The 21,974-nt window shown below is 38.6% G+C and overlaps 1 protein-coding gene across 3 annotated transcripts in view; it reads left to right on the top strand.

Moving 5' to 3' along the window:
* Positions 1–20,555, top strand: part of CTNNB1 (catenin beta 1) — a 37,473-nt gene extending 16,918 nt beyond the window's left edge. Inside the window, exons 2-16 of one of the 3 annotated variants that reach the window (XM_044754398.2) lie at positions 6,690–6,750; positions 7,187–7,414; positions 7,617–7,870; positions 7,998–8,236; positions 8,325–8,526; positions 9,660–9,804; positions 13,265–13,368; positions 13,447–13,785; positions 14,049–14,207; positions 15,960–16,079; positions 16,705–16,855; positions 16,949–17,070; positions 18,167–18,227; positions 19,271–19,491; positions 19,956–20,555. In XM_044754398.2, coding sequence (XP_044610333.1) covers positions 6,738–6,750; positions 7,187–7,414; positions 7,617–7,870; positions 7,998–8,236; positions 8,325–8,526; positions 9,660–9,804; positions 13,265–13,368; positions 13,447–13,785; positions 14,049–14,207; positions 15,960–16,079; positions 16,705–16,855; positions 16,949–17,070; positions 18,167–18,227; positions 19,271–19,479 — 2,346 coding nt within the window. In that variant the 5' untranslated portion in view covers positions 6,690–6,737 and the 3' untranslated portion in view covers positions 19,480–19,491; positions 19,956–20,555. Of the gene's footprint in view, positions 1–6,689; positions 6,751–7,186; positions 7,415–7,616; positions 7,871–7,997; positions 8,237–8,324; positions 8,527–9,659; positions 9,805–13,264; positions 13,369–13,446; positions 13,786–14,048; positions 14,208–15,959; positions 16,080–16,704; positions 16,856–16,948; positions 17,071–18,166; positions 18,228–19,270 lie in introns of all 3 variants that reach the window. The other 2 variants (XM_070492978.1, XM_014836824.3) reach the window with 2 other exon arrangements.
* Positions 20,556–21,974: the final 1,419 nt, after the last annotated feature.

Raw genomic sequence — 21,974 nt, 5'->3', positions numbered from 1 at the left:
ATTTCCTTAACCTGTATATCATTGTTTAACTAACATGGAGTGGGACTAAATGATATATTTTCTTGGACAAGTATCATTTCTAATACAAATGTATTATTTCTATATATTTAGTTCTGCAAATGTATGCAAAAAATGCCTCTAAAAAAGTATGCAGATGTTTTCATATTGGATACATGTTAAATATTTTTTCTTTGTACCCTTTTAATGGCTACATAGTAATCCACTATGCCCTCTCACTTGAATGATTTACTGTAGCTTCCTAACTGCTCTCCCTGCTTTGCTTTTCCCCTCTAAGTCTTTTTTTCCCATATGGACACTAGAGTGAACTTTAAAAAGCCTTAATCACAGATTATGTTAGTCCAGTGGCGTCCCAGTGCACTTTGGATTTTATTTTACATCCTTATTGATCTGGTCCCCACTTCTCTTCATGGTTCCCTGACTTCTAGTTACGCAGGTGACCTTTTAGTACCTTTACCAAATAGCTCATTCCTTCCTTTTCACTTTTTCTCCGAATGGAGTGTTCTACTCTATCTTTACCTGGCTAGCTCCTCCTCTGCTCAAATGTCACTTCCTCCCTCATCACCCAATATTATCTAGAGTAGCCCTTTTCCCCTACCAGTCACTCTCTTCGTACCTTGTTTATTTTCTTCACAGCAGTTCTCCTTAAATTGTCTTTTTTTATGGCTTAACTCTGTAACAGTAGAATGCAGGCTTTCCTAGATATATGACCATGACTCTCTGACTCTCTTATTCACTATTATTGCAATGCCAGTAACATAAAAAGGTGCTTAAATATTTGTTCATTAGATGAATACATGTTCCATTTAATGGATAAATTATTTTTTATTCACTCCTCTGTTGATGAGCATTTGGGTAATTTCCACCTTTTTCTCTGTGAATGCTTCACCGTGCAGACCTCTTGGCATGATTCTTTGAATATTCCTGCAGAATACATTTCTGTTATGAAAATGGAATTTTTAAGTCAAAGGGTATTTAACACTTATATTTAATGGGTAGTACCAACTTACCCTCCTGAAAGTTTCTGCCAGTTTAACTATATCTTTATCAGCAGTGGGTATTATTAATCTTTTCAATCTTTACCAGTCTGATAAGCAAAAAAAAATGTGTCTGGAATGCCGATATATAACTATTTTTTTATTTTCATTCAGTTATTTTTGCTATACAAAGTATAGGGAATAATGTAAAAAGCGCCCATGTACTCACCACCCAGATTAACAGATGTAATTTTGCAGTATTTGTTTGATTAAAACAAAACAAAACACACAAACTAAGGAGTTAAATCCATCTTTAATACCCTCACCCATCCTATTCTCTTTGCCCGCAAGTATTAAGAAGCTGGTGTGTGTATTCTTTGTACTTTTACTACATAAACACTATGAAGCGTTGTAGTGGTTTTTTTTTTAACTTGCATAAAATTATATTTGGAAATTATAAAAATGTACCTGTGTGTAGATAAAGGCTATTCAGTATATACTTTAAGATAGCTGTGTTTTAAAATATCTGTCTTTTTGGTTGCTTATGTTAATATCAGCTGGAGAAAAACAGTGTCTACTTTTTGTAGTTATTTTGTTCTTAGAGCAAATAAAGTGAAAGTTTGTTTTAAAAGATTCTGGATTTTTTTCTGAAGGATCAGGACTGTTTTAGAATTGTGTCACCAGAGATTCTCTGTGAAGGTACTCTGGTGAGACCACAATATATCATAAGTGTTAAGGATTATTACTATAATCTAATTATTTGAAATAGTAAAATCATATTCTCTGACACACACAGTTGGCCTAAATGTGCTGTGTTAATGATTTTTCAAGGGGCTTCTTATGCATTGCATATACATGTAATCCATAAAAATATAAAAGGGGACTGCATAAAAAATCTGGCAACGGGGCCGGCCCAGTGGCACAGCGGTTAAGTTCGCACTTTCTGTTTCGGCAGCCCGGGGTTTGCCAGTTCGGATCCAGGTGCGGACCTGGCACCGCTTGGCAAGCCATGCTGTGGTAGGCATCCCACATATAGAGGAAGATGGGCAGGGATGTTAGCTCAGGGCCAGTCTTCCTCAGCAGAAAGAGGAGGATTGGCAGCAGAATGTTAGCTCAGGGCTAGTCTTCCTCAAAAAACAAAACAAAACAAAACAAATCTGGCAAGATTGGCTGGCAAGATTTGGCTGGTAAGCCAAAAGGCTACATGTAGCCAAAAAAAGAAAAAGCATTTAATTTTCTCATAATTTAGAAAGATTTGAGAAGGGGGTGGAGTGTTGGTATATACATTAGATGGGTGACATAGCTATTAAAAGTTGTCTGAGATAGCAATGCTGATAAGCCCTTGGTAAGCTGGCCACTAGTGCCTTCTGTGAAAATTGTAAATTTATGTGCCATCAGTATTTTGGAGCTATGTATCAAGGGCCTTAAAAGTTCTTACCCTTTAACCCAGTAGTTGAAGCAAACCTCAGGTGGGAGGGAGGTGGAAGAAATTAAGAGAATTATTTATATGTGGAGATGTTTGTTGGTATTGTCTGAATAGCACACTAAATGGAGAAGGGCAAAGTAAGTATTCAATAATAGATATAGTTAAATTGCAGCATAGACATATGATACAGTACAGATGGTAATATTTTATGAATCTACAACACAAGGAATTGATTTTTATATTAAAAGAATATCTAACAGTAAGTTTAATATAATACCAAATATATCAAAATGTCTTTAACTGCATATCATTATTATGGGAACAACAAAAAAATTTATACAAAGCATATATTGTTTTATGGATGGGGTAGGGAAGACAGTAAAATGAAGGAAGGAAAAAAATCATTTGGGGAACATCCTATCCTAATTTTTCCTAGCCACAGAGAGTTCGTATTTCTGATAGCCATTTTTACACCTACATATTTAAAGATAATACCAACAAGGGCTTTATGTTAGGTGTTTTAGAGGAACAAAAGTCATTAGATGTTTGTTTTCTTCTTGGCCAGTCCAGGAAGACTCCTCCCAGAAGAGACACACAGTTGAGGAGTAAAAGCAGAAAGGAAAACTGGAGTGAGTTGTGACTTAAAAAGTGTTAGTGTTGAATGAAAAGTGCTAGAACAGGAAGATGTTTAAATGGCAGGGTATTAGTAGTGACAGTTAGTAAAAATGCATATGTATGTGTTTCTAGATTTACGAAATAAATTTTACTAAGAACTTTCTTTAGTCCCTGAGGATATATCAAAAGTTTATCAGGCTCCTGAAATAGAGTTGCATTTTCTTACTTTAAAACAATAAATAAGTGGCTTCAGTTCTGCCAGTACAGATTATTGGAAAAGTGAATTGTTAGCATGAACTGCTAGTACAAAACTGTGGTTTTATAATAGATCTTTATTTTTATATAGAAAAGTTACTCCCAGTTAGTAATACTCAAACTTTTTGAAACTTAAGGTAATTAAAATAATTTTGTCCTGATGGGAACTGGAGAAGTAACTTTACTGTGAAATCTATATCATGTCAAGAATTCTCACATGGACTTTGACAGAAGACCACTTAAAGTACAGAGGGTGTAGAAGGGGCTCCAACACTCATTGTGAAATTGAGTATGAGCTATTAATGCTAATCTTTTGTAATAATGTGGTATGTAAGAAAATATCCTTACTTTTTTATAGTCACATAAGGTACTAATGTCTGTAATTCACTTTAAAATCATTCTGTAGGAAGGCACAAATATGGCACGATATTAATAATTGTTAAGTATAGGTGATGTGGGTGTTTATACAGTGTCTACTTTTCTGCATATTTGAACATTTCCCTAATAAGAAAAAAGAAGAACCTAGCATGCGTGAGTCTATTAGAAAAGATGAAGGGAAAATCGCTCAAATTACTCATATTTATTCAAAGTATAGTAATAGGTAATTATTATATATAAAGATAGAAATTATTATATATTAAAGGATATATGTTTTTATAAACCTTTATAAAGTTTAAATCAGAAAAAGCGAGATGAATATTGAGGATTCTTTACAAAATACATAATTTGAAAGAGTATGTGTTTAAATAGCAAAAAGAAAAAATGGGTGGATGCATATGTCCACTACCTCATTAGTCTGGATAAGTTTGCCGTGCCCTAGCACCTTTGTTGTCAAAGCACTTTCCCACCTTTAGCTTGATTGGGTACTTAGTAGGCTTTCCCCGGTTTTATTTCTCATAATTCTTCCTGAAATGGCTATTAGTTGTAATTTAAACCCCTGAATCGATGCTCTTGTTGCTGCTTTTGTATATTGTGTGTTTCTCCTTTACACTCTAGGCGTTTTTTCAACTTCAGTTACCTATTAAATTTTTTATTTTTATTTATTCACTCCAATCTTTATGAGAGTAATAAATTGAAACATTCTCTTTCCTTCCCCAGCCTACTGCTATTTTTAAGTTCTCTGTTTCCCTGGGGTCAGGTTTTCCTGAGGTGTTTGGTAAGCCTTGGTTGATTGGGAGCTCATTGGGCCCTTAATGATTGGCAGGGCATAGTGGAGGGGAGCCTGCCCTTGGGCTGAAAGCTCTGCTCAGAGAAAGAATGAGGAAGGCTCTCCTTTTGTGCAAGATTCTGCCCATTCTCTCTGGACAGTGTATTGAATTTCTTTAGCAAATAATTTTCAGATTTTTGGTAAATTTGGATTTGTCTACAGAGCAATATAGGGGTAGGTTGGTATATACTGTTGCTTGTGTAGATACCCGTTTTCACTCCTGGTTTTTACTTTTCTTCCTGTTGATTGACACTTGCCCTCTCTCACCTCATAGGGTTGCAGTGAAGAGTAAGGATAATTTTTAGGTATGTTGCATACATTTTACAGTGCTATAAAAAATAGTAGTATCGAAAAGTCCCCATACAAATGGATATCGTAATTGTTATAAACCATGGTCAAGTTACCAGATCAGCCCACATAAACAGATTTTGTCCAGTAACATAGCTAAAATGTTTTGCCTTTGCATCAACAACAAGGAAGCAATACTATAAATATTTTTTTCCTTGAAGCCAGATATATCAGAGCAATTCTTAAACAGCTGCACAGCCTATAAACTTACCTAGTTGGTCTCTGAGCCCTGTGGCACCGGCCCAAGGAGGAGCTCAGTGTAGAACACGTTTTAAATCCCCTTTCCCAGAAATATACTGGGAGCTGGAGTGGAAAACTCATTTTCCAAAGAGGTGGAAAAGTAGCTAAATAGCTGGTAACAAATATAGGTGAAGGATAGAAACTAAAACACAGCATCAGTGGACAGAACCTGGGTTCCTTCCAGCATAGTATTTCTCAAAGTGTGGCCTGCAGATCACTTGCTCTGTCCTCGAGTTTTCATTAAAAATACAGTTTTCTATGCCCTACTCCAGTCCTGTTGAATCAAAACATTAAACACATAATTCTGCTCAGTAACTTATTTTGAAATATAAGATTCTTGTTGACAGGAGTCACCTTTACTATTTTCTGTCCTTCATTTTGCCTAGTACGTAGATTGTCAGTTATTTCTACTGTGGACACTCAAACAATTGTATCCACAACTCTTGACAGCTTTAGGTGTCAAGTGATCTTTGTGATCGTAAATGCAGTGTTGGAAGAACAATTTTAGAAATAATCAACACATGCTTCCTTTACATAGAAAAAATAGGACTTCAGAGTGCAGTTTCCAGCTTTATTACATATTTAAACTCCTTTTTACCTTGATAGAAAACATAGTTCACACTTTAATATCTTAGTCCATATCTTTACACGTTGGTAAACACCCAATATGTTAATTTGTAGCGCAAGATGAACTTGTTTAGGAGCAGACTTTGTAATAAAGGAAATTTTATTAGAAATAGCTAGACGCCATGGTCCCTTAAACTGTTATCGTTTGCAAGTAGCTCCCTGTGATTCAGTGTTTTCCTGAATATTACACAATAAAGCCAAAATGCAGACATAAATTAGATGCTAAGATTTGTATATATAGGTGTGAATGATTAAATTTTTTATATTGATCGAAACAACATTCCAGTCAATAATACTTGTATTTATAGTAAATTATTGCTATAAATTTGAACTTAGAATAATTTTACTAAAAAGGAGCTTTTAAATTTGTGTCGCAGACTTTTCATTTGAAAAGTAATCTTACTCCTTAGTAAAACATCTAAAATCTTGTGTTCTGACCCAGTCACCAAAATCTGCTTTATGAAGATATTTTAGATGGCATCATAATTGTATCAGAAAACAGCTGACCCATTTAATGAAAATTGGTGTTTTTTAAATCCTCTTGATCCCTCTGCTGTACAAAGATGATCTATGAATTTTTCTGTGAGAGAAGTTAGACCTTTTGGTACTCAAGGAAGAGCTGATTTTGAATAGTTTTTTTCCCCACTCCCTGGCTTTCATTGTTAGAGCTTTTATACTTTCTTCGTCATCTTCAATAATTGTGCTTTTTGACATCCTTGAATATCTGTAATTTATATTTCTACAAAAAGGAGGTGCTTGTTAAAGAGCAGTTTTCACTTAGAAGTTCAGCAGTGATGGAGCTGTGGCTGAGGTGTCTGGAGGAGACCATGAGGTCTGTGTTTCACTATATCACATGGTTAAAGAGAGTATAGGCCTTTTTGTGGATGTTATCTATGGTGTTTAGCAGGCCATCTTAGTGTGAGTATTAAAATCAAACTAATTTTAAAGCCTAATGACTTTCAATTAACTCTTTTAGGGTATCTGAAGTACACCATACAACAGTTTTGAAAATCCTGCGTGGACAATGGCTACCCAAGGTTTGTATCATAAGTCTTTAGTTACTGCATTGGGGCTCTGCTTCATTGCCGTTAACCCAGTCTGGCTCAGATCCCCCTGCTTTCCTCTCTCCCTGCTTACTTGTCAGGCTACCTTTTGCTCCATTTTCTGCTCACTCCTAATGGCTTGGTGAAATAGCAAACAAGCCACCAGCAGGAATCTAGTCTGGATGACTGCTTCTGGAGCCTGGATGCAGTACCATTCTTCCACTGATTCAGTGAGTAACTGTTAGGTGGTCCCCTAAGAGTGTAGATATTTCATCACTGAGCTAATCCTGGCTATCATTCTGTTATTCTTGGCTGTCTGTCAGATTTGACTGTATTTCTAAAAATATTTCAATGGATCATATCACAGATTTTTTTTTAATTAGGATAACATTCCCATGATAGTAATGCTAATGCTGCTTCATTTTTATAGCCGATTTGATGGAGTTGGACATGGCCATGGAGCCAGACAGAAAAGCGGCTGTTAGTCACTGGCAGCAACAGTCTTACCTGGACTCTGGAATCCATTCTGGTGCCACTACCACAGCTCCTTCACTGAGTGGTAAAGGCAATCCTGAGGAAGAGGATGTCGACACGACTCAAGTCCTGTACGAGTGGGAACAGGGATTTTCTCAGTCCTTCACTCAAGAACAAGTAGCTGGTAAGAGTATTAGTGCCTTACTGAAAGTCAGAATGCAGTTTTGAAAATTAAATAGTTCTGAAAGTTAGTGTGTAAGAACTTAAATAAAATCTCGTGGTAAAGAAAAGGGAGTGATTGCAATGTCACTTTCACCACTTAGGATAGCAAATATTCAAGTGAACGCTGACCTATGGGTAGTGAATGTTGAATTTACCTTTTCTAGATATTGATGGACAGTATGCAATGACGCGAGCTCAGAGGGTACGAGCTGCTATGTTCCCTGAGACATTAGATGAGGGCATGCAGATCCCGTCTACACAGTTTGATGCTGCTCATCCCACTAATGTCCAGCGTTTGGCTGAACCATCACAGATGCTGAAACATGCAGTTGTAAATTTGATTAACTATCAAGATGATGCAGAACTTGCCACACGTGCAATCCCTGAACTGACAAAACTGCTAAATGATGAGGACCAGGTAAGTAATGACATGGGCAGCCATTTAATCTGCTTTGATGGAAACTCTCAAGGAGGTAGTCTCAAAATGTCTATCCAGTAACAGTATTTGAAAACTAATGATATCTCTTAATTCCTGTACATTATAGGTGGTGGTGAATAAGGCTGCAGTTATGGTTCATCAGCTTTCTAAAAAGGAAGCTTCCAGACACGCCATCATGCGTTCTCCTCAGATGGTGTCTGCTATTGTACGTACCATGCAGAATACAAATGATGTAGAAACAGCTCGCTGTACTGCTGGGACCTTGCACAATCTTTCTCATCATCGTGAGGGCTTGCTGGCCATCTTTAAGTCTGGGGGCATTCCTGCCCTTGTGAAGATGCTTGGGTAAGAAAACATGGTCAGAGTGCTCAAAACTAAGATAGAGAAGAGTGCAATCACAACATTTCTGATGAGGCTTTTTTCTTCTTCCCAGTTCACCAGTGGATTCTGTATTGTTTTATGCCATTACAACTCTCCACAACCTTTTATTGCATCAAGAAGGAGCTAAAATGGCAGTGCGTTTAGCTGGTGGGCTGCAGAAAATGGTTGCCTTGCTCAACAAAACAAATGTTAAATTCTTGGCTATTACAACAGACTGCCTTCAGATTTTAGCTTACGGCAATCAAGAAAGCAAGGTAAAAGAATTGTTCTGAATGTGGTTTTCATGGAGCATTGGAGACCCCCAGTGTCATGTCTTTCTGTGGACTCTTACAAATTGTATGTCTCACCCTTTGTATGTATCCTAGAAAAGGTGGACATCTCTATTCCTTTAAATATGTGAGTGTGTATATGTAAAGCACTGTGCTAGGTGATAGGGATATAGCAGGCATGCTTCTCTTAGAGCTTTCATTCTTGGGTGGGAGATAGATTGTGAAATAATAGCCGAATTACTATTTAATTCATATGTTAGGAGTAAGTAGAGGGGCTGTGAGAGCACATAAGTGAACCAGACCCTGTTTTGAGGGTCCAGGGAGACCTCTTGGAGGAAGTGACAGTTGAGTTCAGCTCTCAAGGGTGAGTCAGGATTGACTAGGTGAAGGTCAGGGAGAGTAAGTGGCATCTTTGAAAGTCCTACTGAGGGAAGAATATGGCGAGTTTTGGAGATTCAAAAAGTACAGAGTAGGGAAGAAGAAAGGTATAAGGTGGGACTGTTGAGCTAGGCAGGGCAGATCCTACAGGGTTTTGTAAAACATGTTAAAAGAGCAATGGGAAAGCAATCAAATAATTTTTAGCGGAGGCATGAAGTGATTTAAAATTGGGGTAGAGTTGGGAGGTAGAGGCATGCAAGGAAGTGAAGGGCAAGAATGAGTGATTATTTTGTGGTATCCCTCTTTAAGGTGGATATGATTAGGAAAAGTGAAGAGCCAAATCATTTAGGGGTTTTGAGTGCCCATTCTGGTTTAAATTTTCAACAGATCAGCTTTGATATAACTTTCATATCTGGGCATTACTCTTGCATACCAACGTGGTTTCTTTTTCTTTTTTTTTTTTCTTTTGCTATGATCAATGTGGAAAGAAGAAAATTGGGCCAGAGTTGATATATTTTTGGTAGGACTGGGATGCCTATATTTGAGTGGAATGCTATAGGAGGAGGTGTTAAATAGGGCCCCATTTTGGGGGTCTGGGTCATGGGGTTCAGGAATACATTTAAGCCAGTAACAAGCTTGCTGAAATTTTTATATAATAAAATGGGTCAGTAATATAACGTGACATTTCTCAGGCGTTTTCAGGATTCCATGACTAACAATATATATACTTGTTGTTCTAGTTAATCATTCTGGCTAGTGGTGGACCTCAAGCTTTAGTAAATATAATGAGGACCTACACTTATGAGAAACTACTGTGGACCACAAGCAGAGTATTGAAGGTGCTGTCTGTCTGCTCTAGTAATAAGCCGGCTATTGTAGAAGCTGGTGAGTATATGTGTCTACTTCGAGTTCTTGTGTGTACAGCATCTGCAGTTCTAATTTGATTACCTTTCTTAGGAAAAGGGTAATAGAACTTGACCTTAACAGGCTGAAAGTAGATGGTCCTATTCAGTTTTCACCCAAGATCACATTCAGACAAAGTATGTTATGCTTGACACCTGCGTTGATGCTATGTAAGCCTGATTTGGGCAGAATTATTATTACCCATCGAAAATGACAGGTGATACTTGGCTTGATAAAATTTGTTTTTAATTTTGGTTTTGGGCAAACCCAAGATTTGCTTTGCTAACAGACTTGTGAATGCATAGGTGAAATTATGTTGCAGTAAATTTTATTAAAGTACGGTTGTATGTAGCAAAGTGATTCCCTTGATTTGTTAGTGAATGCTCATGAGCAGTATTTTGCACTGGTATTCTCTGTTCTTAGTGAACAAATGGTCTAAAATGTAAAATGGTTTTTTCTTTTTCCTGTAAGTATTTTTAATGAAGTAACTTGTATATGGTAGTTTATATTGTGTGCGTGTTGGTAGCAGAGCGAAGGAATAGATGATCCACATGAGGGCCTCTTGTTTTTCTGTCATGAAGATACAGTTACTTTTCAACTACCCAGCATCCTTTCTCCGTTCTATAACCCACCTGAGAGCATCTACCTGGACTCTCAAACCAAGCTTCAAATCAAACTGGAAGAGGAAAAAGATACAGGCATTTAACAGAATATTCAGAGTAAAGTGTAGGGTTGGTAACACCTATTTTTTCACTTGTCAAGAGTAATTTTACTTGAGAATTTATGGGAGAGAAGGGGATTATCATTGCCCAAGACAGCTGCTGGCAGTGGGACAATAGGCATGGGGACAGACAAGTGTGGCTGGGTTCATATAGTACAAGGGGATGTAAATTCTGCCAGCTATTCCAGAAATATCTGAAGTGCTTGTGAAAAATACAGTTTTAGACTTATTTGATCAGAATCCCTAGAGTGTTGAAGTTACAAAGGTCAGTAGGTAGCTGGAGATGTGTGGGATTGGAGGCCTAGGAATCCTCATTTTAAGAAGTTCCTCAGGTTATTCTTATGTTCTTCTGAAAGTATTTAGCACCTGTGTTTCAAGTGCTGTAATAAGCATATGGTATACACTGGATAACAACACTTGTATGCTCCCTGTATTTATTCTTACAGTCTGGTGAGGGTGAAAGAAATATTCAGAAAGATGAGGTGATTACAAATTGGAATGAGTGTTATGAGAGAAACAAACAGTAAATAGTGATACAGAATTAATGGAGAGGGGAGGGGCTTCCCTGAGAAGGGGATGGTAAATGGGATTGCAGGATGAGAAGGCACCTGTTTAGTATCTATATGGGAAGTGGGGATTAAGCACTTTCCAGGCAGAGAAAAGAAACATGAGCTATGTCCTTGAAGATAGGAAAGAGATTGTTGAGTTCTAGGTGCTGAAGAGAAAGTCTGTGTACTTAGTGAGTAATGGGATGAATAGCCTAGGATGAGGTTGATGAACTAGGTAGGGCCATATCATGCAGGACTTCCTAGGCCCCTGTAAGATGTTTATTCATGCTTTATTACAGCTTTGGAACCATAGATGTAGAATATTTAGGTCAGTTTGGAATGCTAGGTAGGATCCAAATTCTGAAGGAATCCTTAAGATTATGCTAAATAATTTGACCTTTATCTTATAGACAATGAGAAGCTATTGATGATTGTTGAGTAATGGCATAACATCCCAGTGGGGTGTTTGGAATATTAATACCCACATTGCACATTGTATGACAGTTTGACCAAAGGCAAGCAGACCAGGCCACTGAGATGTGTTACAGGCTTCCAGGAATGAAATAGTTTGGTATTAAAAATAATACAGCAAAGGATGAATGTTTGAGACTTCTGAAAGAATTTGTAGAATGTAATAATGTAGAGGGTAAAGGTGCAACCAAAAGTTGTTCGTGGTGGGGAGAATATTGGTACCATGAAGATAAATGGAACTACCAGCATGGATTGTTTAATTTTTGGAACAAGATAATTTAAGAAGCTGATAACATGCAAAGTGAGTAAAGGGTCAGTAGGTAACTGGAAACGTATGGTATTGGAATTCAGGGGAAGACTAGTCTAGAGGTTGGGGAGTTGCCCTCTTAGTGTTTAGGGGTAGGGGCTGCAGGGAAGTGAGGTGGGAGGGGTGCCTCAAAGTCATCTGCATGGGATTTGTACCTTAGACCTGCTGAATCAGAACGTGTGTTTTTAGAAGTCTCTACTGACTATTCTGATGGGCATCTGGAGTTAAGATCCACTCTCTTAGAGTTAATAGTCATAGTAGAGGAAGAGAATGAGAATGAAATCTGTGAGGGAGATAAGGTAGAGGCGAATCTAGCCATTTAACAAATACTGAGTATCAGCCTTGTGCAGGTCACTCTATTAGTAGCTGGAGCTACTATGAGGAAAGAACCAGATAGGGATGATCTTTGTCTTGTATGGGAGATAGACTTAATTATAGTTGTGGTAAGTGCTATGACGGAACAGTACAGGGTGCCATGAGAATTATAGCAAGTAGATCTAACCTAATTGGGGAAATACAACAGACTTGAAAAATGAACAAGGAGACAAGGGAAGGTATCTCTCGTGGCATTCAGAAGTGATCTCAGTCGGAGAGAGATGGCTGAAGTTAAGCCAGTAGACGGGGAATTGAGCTTCCATTTAGACTTCTCTGCCAGAGTAAATGTCCTTTATTAGGGTCCTAAATGATGGAGGGTTGTGAACTTTTGGAGCACATGTTTTGGAGTCAGTACCTTTTATACAGTCCTTGACAGTAAGCGTTCCAGTGCCTTCTTGTTGGATTGTTTTTACTACCCCAGGAGTTCACATAGCTCCTTCAAGTCTTTGCTCAGTTGTCACCTTCACACTGAGATGACCAAATTATCCTACATAAAATTGTAGCCCCCTCCCTTACCTTTTGTTATTTTTTTCTGTAGCACTTAACACCATCTGACATATCATATAGTTTTAGTTTATTAATTGTATATTTGTTTATTGTCTGCCTCCAATTAGATCATGAGCTCTATAAGGGTAGGGGTATTAGAATATTTTGGTCACTGGTATAGCTCCAACTCAAAACAGGGCCTGATATTGAATAAATATTTTTCAAATGATTGAATGGATGAAAGCAAATAAGTAATAGGAATATTACCTACAGGGGGACAGTGGAGTTGAAGGCTTTTTCTGCATAGAGAAGGAACAACAGATATTTGACAGAAGTTGTCACTAGTTGAGGTGAAATGGAAAAGAAAGGGAAACTGATCAGTATCCTAGAAAATGAAAGGAAATGAAGGACTTAGATGGAGGCAGTAAGCCTTAGCAATAAAGAGGGACACCCTCTAAGACTAGAAAAGACACCTAGAGCTTATAGGAATTGATAGCTAATGGCCATTGCCTTAGATCTTTTTTAATTTTCTAGGTGGAATGCAAGCTTTAGGACTTCACCTGACAGATCCAAGTCAGCGTCTTGTTCAGAACTGTCTTTGGACTCTTAGGAATCTTTCAGATGCTGCAACTAAACAGGTAAATTCTTATCACCAGGTGCCTTGGTGATAAGAGTCAAGAAGAATATGTACTGAGCATCTGTTTTTATCTCCATAGGAAGGGATGGAAGGTCTTCTTGGGACCCTTGTTCAGCTTCTGGGCTCAGATGATATAAATGTGGTGACCTGTGCAGCTGGAATTCTTTCTAATCTCACTTGCAATAATTATAAGAACAAGATGATGGTGTGCCAAGTGGGTGGTATAGAGGCTCTTGTGCGTACTGTCCTTCGTGCTGGTGACAGGGAGGACATCACTGAGCCTGCCATCTGTGCTCTTCGTCATCTGACCAGCCGACACCAGGAAGCAGAGATGGCTCAGAATGCTGTTCGCCTTCACTATGGACTACCAGTTGTGGTTAAACTCCTACATCCACCATCCCACTGGCCTCTGATAAAGGTAAATTTTCAATCAAAGTAGAAGGTTGTAGAATTAAAAATAACCACCTCTAACTATTAAATGGCGATCTAGGCATAAGGGATTGATAAGTAGGAATTGTATTTCTTAGTGAATAGGAAGTATGGCTGGGATTCCAAAGTGTTTGTCTAGTCAGTTCTACTTTGAAGTGATACCAGTAGATTCAATGTGGTTGGAATTTTAGGCTAAGAAAATGATTTTGTTGAGTTGTATGCCAGTCCTTTATTCTTCTTTCTTATCTACAGGCGACTGTTGGATTGATTCGAAATCTTGCCCTTTGTCCAGCGAATCATGCACCGTTGCGTGAGCAGGGTGCCATTCCACGACTAGTTCAGTTGCTGGTTCGTGCACATCAGGACACCCAGCGCCGTACATCTATGGGTGGAACCCAGCAGCAGTTTGTGGTAGATAAATCTTAGTAGTGACACCTGGCTTATATTTAAAAGGAATGCCTAAATCCATAGGATCCTGAAGTTATTTGGTCATTGGCTCCCTCCATTCTCCTTCCTGCCTGAAGGGCTGCTTGCTAATGGCTAAAAAAACTAGCATGTTTCTGTGGCTGCAGAAAAGTTAAGGAATAATGTAGCCCCTAGAGACATTTCCTTTGACATGTTTGCATCATCAGTCTTACAAAGCGAGTTTGGGTTGCGATTTACTGCTGTGGGATTAGGCACTTCATACAATGTTCTCATTTAATCTGTAGAAAGACTCACCTCTTTAGGAAGTAGCAGAGCCATAATTTGAATCTAGAGTCCATCTGATTTCAGAGCCTCTTATCCCCACTACAATATAAGTTTTACCCATAAATATTTCAGTTACGCTTTACTGTCTCTTCCAGGAGTGGTTTAAACTATTTTTATGGACCTGAGAATCCCAACAAATTTCAAGAATAAGTACCTGCATTTCTGGAATCTTTACCCATAATCTCAGCCTAAGGCTTTGATGTCAAGTTTGTAGTCTTAAAATTAACTTCATTACAACTATCTAAACACATTTCTGAGTCCTCCAAATTTAAGACTCAGACCTTCAAAGAGTTCTCTCTTAGTTAATTAGGTTACTTTAGAAAACAAAGATGGACCCTACTAGAACAGGTTTTGGGAATCCCTTATTGCTAGTTGTTATGCATGTGTACTCATGAGGGTTTCAGCTTTCTCCCCTCATTACTTTTGGTATTGGCCCATGTCTATGAGATGGCTTAATAGAATGCAAAGAGTACCTTTTATTTTAAATCTCTTCTCTAAGACGAAAGGAGTTTTTGTGTCCTTATAAAAATCAAGTTGTTTATAAATGTTGCTAAAAGGGGGCCAGCCCAGTGGCCTAGTGGTTGGGTTTGCATGCTCCACTTCAGTGGCCCAGGGTTCCTGGGTTCAGATCCTGGGCACAGATCTACGTACCACTCATCAAGCCATGCTGTGGTGTCATCCCACGTACAAAAATAGAGGAAGACTGGCACAGATGAGCAAAAAGAGGAAGATTGGCAACAGATGTTAGCTCAGGGCCAGTCTTCCTCACCAAAAAAAAAAAGTTTCTAAAAGTAGTAGAATCATAACCTTTTTTAAAACTCAGAAATGGGGAAAGCAGATAGTTATTTATTTTTTGCAAAAGCTCACTTCCTTTTCTCATACAGGCTCTCAGTTGAATAGTCTTGGAGGGGTGAGGAGTGGATTTTCTCCTAGCAGTTCAGTAGAGTTTTAGCAGTTGGTGATAAAACTTTAAGTTTTCACTGCATATATATAGATGTATAGAATAGGGGGAACATATGAAAGAAAAACATTGACGTGGTCTAAGCATTACTTTCCCATCTTTGTGTATCTTTTCTTTATATATCCCTTTTCCCCAGCTTGGTTGGTGCCCTCACTGTAAGAAAGTTGTCTGTGGGATTTAGAGGTATATCGAAGCTGTAATTCACTGTGCACAGCACTGTGTACGGGGGAGGGATGCTGCTTGGAATTAGTGCTGCCATGAAGCCCCCTTTCAGTGACATTCAACTTAATGGAATCTTCCTTCATTCCTGAACTAATTGCAAATTCTGGGGAATTTGGGTATATAATGTGAATAACTAGTCTAGTAATTGCTATTCAGAACAGAAAGCCTTTCAGGTTTGTAAACTTTACCAAGGGGAATGCCCTGTTTGTTAACCGTGTTTCTTTTGGTAGGAGGGGGTCCGCATGGAAGAAATAGTGGAAGGTTGTACCGGAGCCCTTCACATCCTAGCTCGGGATGTTCACAACCGAATTGTAATCAGAGGACTAAATACCATTCCATTGTTTGTGCAGGTACGTTGGTTTTAAGTGAGGTGTTAGATTTTATGTGTCCATAATATTTCAGGATTTTAATGACAAGCAGAATTTCAGAAAATTAGGGGCCAAAATAGGTGCACCAACATTTAATTTTTCATCTGTCACCATTTATAAAATGACAACACTGCCCATGCCCCCACCAAAGTACAAAAAATAGAATCTCAATGTGTAGTGTCCTTTAAGTTGAATACATTTAATTTTATGAAACTTCCCTTCAATTTTCTTGGGCAGTAGGAGAAACACTGGGAGTAGAGCCTTAAAAAAGAGGGTGCAGACTTGACTTTTCAGGGTGCTCAGTTTTGGAGGGGAGTGCTGGTCTGAGCTGCCAGAGCACAGGCTTCCAACCACCTCTGGGTTTTCCAAATCTTAGCTCGACTAAAACTGTCTGAAGAAAGGGTTTATAGCTAAAAATATTCCACAACACCAGTGCTCCAGAGCATTAAAAACCCTGGAACATAAATTTTAGAGAATATGATTTTAATACAAGTAGTGCGAATGCTGCTTACACTCTGAAGTGGGAATGTTTGCATCACAGTGGGGTGCTTGCCATGTTTTGACTTCAGATTTAATTAGGTTTTATTTCTGTGTGTTTTCTCCTTAGCTACTTTATTCTCCCATTGAAAATATCCAAAGAGTAGCTGCAGGGGTCCTCTGTGAACTTGCTCAGGACAAAGAGGCCGCAGAAGCTATTGAAGCTGAGGGAGCCACAGCTCCTTTGACAGAATTACTTCATTCTAGGAATGAAGGTGTGGGTAAGTAGAAAAGGAACCAGAGCCTTTAGCTTGGTGTTTATAGCGAAGCCTCAGCTTTTCCTCAAGGGCCATTTTTTCCCCATCCTCTCCCAGCAACATATGCAGCTGCTGTTTTATTCCGAATGTCTGAGGACAAGCCACAGGATTATAAGAAACGGCTTTCAGTTGAGCTGACCAGTTCCCTCTTCAGAACGGAGCCAATGGCTTGGAATGAGGTAGGCATTGTGAGCACATTTATCTGGTAGTTTGCTAGAACAGGTAAGGCAGTGGTTTCCCCTCAAAAGAGGTTCCTTTGCACTATGTCCTTGGTTTGAATGTTCATCCTTCATGCTGTCTTAGCAACTGCTGTGAGGAAGAACTATAGCTTTAAACAGCCTGTTGAGAACAAACAAGTTATGTTGCTTAACATTAGAATTTATAAGGGAGATAGAGGAAAAAGTTACTGGGTTTAACAATATTTTTCAATAGGGTGTAAGGAAAGAGGCAATGTAGGTGGAGGTCAATTTACCGATACTTTTCTTTTTAAAAAATGCTCAGTTTTTCATCTGCTTTTCTGGTTGAACTTCTATGCATTTGTCTTCAGTATTTGTCCTCAGTACAGAGTTGTTCAGTGAAACATTTGAACCACCCTGAAAGTTTATTCAATTACGGGGCATACATACAGTGCATTATATTTGTTGAATGAGTGGAAAGTGATCCTATATATTGTTAGGTGGGAAAATAAAAAGCAGATTGCCAAAGAGTGAGGAATGTGTTAGTTGGATTTTTAATAGGCAATCTTAACATGTTCTAACTTGAGCTCTGAACTTTCCTACCCACCCCCTTCCGCAAACCTGTTCCTTTCATAGTCTTCTCCATCTCACTTAATGGCAAGTTCGTCCTTCTAGCTGCTCAGGCTAAAAATCTTCTTTCCTATAACATACCTGTTTGTAGCATCTCCTGTTTGGGCTAGACGTTTTGCCTGTTTTGTTTACAGTTGTATCTCTAGCACCTAGAACGGTACTCTGGCACATAGTAAGCACTTTATGTATATTTGCTGAAAGAATAAAGTAGTGACTACTTTTAATACTATGTGCAATGAGAAAACATGTTTCTCTATCAGTGGTTAATCTTTGAGGGGTGGAGTTTGAAGTACTTCTGTATTGTATACTAATGTATTTTGAAGTAATTCTGTATTTTCTAAGTATTTCTACGGTCTTTGAGTTTTTTGTTCCTTTCGTAATCTGAAAATAAAGTATACTCTGTAATATTTTGAAAACATGCTTAAGTTGAGAATTTTCATTTTTCTTTACATTGTACCTGTTTATCTAGACTGCTGATCTTGGACTTGATATCGGTGCCCAGGGAGAACCCCTTGGATATCGCCAGGATGGTATGTTTCTCATATTTGTCGATTAATTCCAGGTCAAGCTACAGTTCCAAAGCCTTATCAAAAGAGCTGGTTTGCTCATCTGGGAAACCACTGTTGGCAGGAATGTAGTGGCAGCAATTAAAGGCAATTCTTAAATTCAGAGTCAGCAACAGTATCTTTAATGGAACATAGGGAATTCTGAGCCACACACCGAGTAAGCAACAGGATCACACCAACAAAGATGTGTCACTAGTGCCAGGCCTCTGTAGTGCAGGATGTTAGAAGTTACCTGGCTTTTTATTCCCCTTTTTTTGGTCAGAAAATCCATAATACCTGTGTCTACACCCCACCCAGGAAGTGAGAGTATGGGAAGCTTCTGTCCCCAAGCTCAGATCTTGGGTATTTATGTAGTTGCATTATCAGGGTTTTCTGAAAAATCTAATTCAGATTTGGGTAACAGAGATATGGAGCATGGGGTAAACCACTAACAGTTATAACTATTCATGTTAAATTTATAACCTTAACTGGTTTTTCCTAATTATTAAACCACTAAAGCTCAAAAGGTTCTTCTTGACAGATAGATAAATCTCACCCCTTAAGATAAAACATGAAAAGGTTTAATTGGATACAGTATCTTGAGTTTTCTCACTACTTTTGTGGGTATCACCTGGACTTTTCAACAGATAGATTACATCTGCCAGACTTCCTTGTTATTGCCTTCATCTCCTACCCATGACTTCTCGATGCCTAGGTGGTCATACACAGTAGATTGCTGCTGCTCCTCCTCAGGAAACTTATGCCTCTGCCTGGGTAAATGCAAATGTTCAGGGGTAAACTGCTGATCTGCCTATGGTGGAAACAGACTTTGTCTGTTGTGGCCTTATGGGTAGCCTGGCACTGGATAATTACTTGGCTAAAGAAAGGTAGATGTTGTAGAGGCAAGAAAGCAGTGCTTTCTAATGAGTACACTGCCTTTGGATGCCCCTAACCTCAGTGTTAACTTTTATGTCTTTCTCCGCTTTCTCTCGCCTTTGACCATTTTGTCACCACCCCGACTCTTCTAGATCCCAGCTATCGTTCTTTTCACTCTGGTGGATACGGCCAGGATGCTTTGGGTATGGACCCCATGATGGAGCATGAGATGGGTGGCCACCACCCTGGTGCTGACTATCCAGTTGATGGGCTGCCAGATCTGGGGCATGCCCAGGACCTCATGGATGGGCTGCCTCCAGGTGACAGCAATCAGCTGGCCTGGTTTGATACTGACCTGTAAATCATCCTTTAGGTAAGAAGTTAAAAAAGCCAGTTTGGGTAAAATACTTTTACTCTGCCTACAGAACTTCAGAAAGACTTGGTTGGTAGGGTGGGAGTGGTTTAGGCCTATTTGTAAATCTGCCACAAAAACAGATACATACTTTGGAAGGAGATGTCTTGGAACATTTGAATGTTCTCAGATTTCTGGTTGTTACGTGGTCATGTGTGGAAGTTATTAACTTTAATGTTTTTTGCCACAGCTTTTGCAACTTAATACTCAAATGAGTAACATTTGCTGTTTTAAACATTAATAGCAGCCTTTCTCTCTTTATACAGCTGTATTGTCTGAACTTGCATTGTGATTGGCCTGTAGAGTTGCTGAGAGGGCTCGAGGGGTGGGCTGGTATCTCAGAAAGTGCCTGACACACTAACCAAGCTGAGTTTCCTATGGGAACAATTGAAGTAAACTTTTTGTTCTGGTCCTTTTTGGTCGAGGAGTAACAATACAAATGGATTTTGGGAGTGACTCAAGAAGTGAAGAATGCACAAGAATGGATCACAAGATGGAATTTATCAAACTCTAGCCTTGCTTGTTAAATTTTTTTTTTAATATCTGTAATGGTACTGACTTTGCTTGCTTTGAAGTAGCTCTTTAATTTTTTTTGCAGTAACTGTTAGTTTTTTAAGTCTCTTGTAGTGTTAGGTTATAGTGAATACTGCTACAGCAATTTCTAATTTTTAAGAACTGAGTAATGGTGTAGAACACTAATTCATAATCACTCTAATTGTAATCTGAATAAAGTGTAACATTGTGTAGCCTTTTTGTATAAAATAGACAAATAGAAATGGTCCAATTAGTTTCCTTTTTAATATGCTTAAAATAAGCAGGTGGATCTATTTCATGTTTTTGATCAAAAACTTTATTTGGGATATGTATGGGTAGGGTAAATCAGTAAGAGGTGTTATTTGGAACCTTGTTTTGGACAGTTTACCAGTTGCCTTTTATCCCAAAGTTGTTGTAACCTGCTGTGATACGATGCTTCAAGAGAAAATGCGGTTATAAAAATGGTTCAGAATTAAACTTTTAATTCATTCGATTGTGTCACCTTTTTTTCCTTGTTATTAATTAAATGGTTTGTGAGGGTAGTAAGCTTATTCAACTCAACTTCATCCTGAGGAAAACACATAGAGAAATAATTTAAGTTGTAATGATAGAGAGAGCTTTACCTCCAGATGGGATTGTCTGCCAACTTTCTTTAGCACTTGGCTCTGGGTTAAATTGCACCAAAAAGTGTTTCATTCAGCCTTGACATTGTGATTGATTCTGAGCTTATGTAAGAGGGGAGATTCCACCATCTTCAGCTCAAGGACACAGGCTTTAGAGCCTGTGGCCAAGACTCCTGCTTGGCCTCTTGCTGTGGTCATGTGTATAATTTTGCCCAGGTGACAAAAGGCCACCTCAGTTCAAAGGCATCTAGTCTTTGGGCTACAGAGACCAAAACTGAAGGCCAAATAGGCATCCCCCCACCCCAAATGCCATCAGATGGTTTCATTCCATTAAGGTGATAATGAAGAAGTAACTACCTGGATTTGGACTTCAAGCAGTGTGACTCATTTGGAGAGGGGAATTCTTTCAACTCCACTTTGAACTGATAATTAAGATGGTTTAAGTGTCAGTGTTTATCTGCACATAATCAGAGAGAACCAGACTTCTTTCACGCCGTCTGCCAGGTGATCCTGTGATCCTGGTGGTAGGTCTGACAAGCTTAGTTCATCCTTTAGGGCAGAGTTAGTAGACCTGTTAAGACTTGTGTTTTGGTCTTTAAAAACAGTAAAAGAAGTGTTCTGTGCTTAGGGAGAGCTGATTCTGATTTACTGTGTATTTTTATTTTATTAAGATCATAATTACTAGATAAATACATATTCACTTCCTTTTTGTTGAATATCAGCTTCATCTGGGAAAGATCTTTTGTGAAAGCCTGAAATTCTTCACTGTGGTCTAAAATGTAATTGGGATTGGAGAGGAAACCTGTGCCCACCTGCCGAGGTAGTAGGTCTCAGGTTCTGCCGCCAGTGCAGGACAGACAGAACCAAGCCAGTAGTGCAAGAAGCTTAACATAAGCAACCACAGCAGGGTGTTTCATTTAAAGAAAAGAACTTTTAAAACCAGAAAACATTTTCAGAGCTTTGCCTAAAATCAGTTTTGAAGTTCCATTTAAAAACTTAATATGAAAGTTAATCTGATTCAACAAGGTGGTTCTGCATTGTACTTAAAAAGTACAAAGGGCCAAGAATAACCAAGACATTTGTGAAGAATGAGAGTGGAAGACTTGCCTGCCAGCTGTCAGGGCCTGAGTAGAGGTAGTTAACACTGTTACTGGCATAGGGATGGAAACAGACGAAGATGTAGACACGGACATTACTTTAGAGGTAGCACTGGAGGTCAGTGTGAAACTGAGGGACTTTTTAGTAAAGGTGAGGAACAACTGACCAGCTATTTGGATAAAACTGAAA

The sequence above is a fragment of the Equus asinus genome, chromosome 21 (genome assembly GCF_041296235.1).
Source record: "Equus asinus isolate D_3611 breed Donkey chromosome 21, EquAss-T2T_v2, whole genome shotgun sequence".
Taxonomy (NCBI): domain Eukaryota; kingdom Metazoa; phylum Chordata; class Mammalia; order Perissodactyla; family Equidae; genus Equus; species Equus asinus.
Note: the sequence above shows the minus strand (reverse complement) of the source record. Positions and strands in the feature narration are given on the sequence as shown.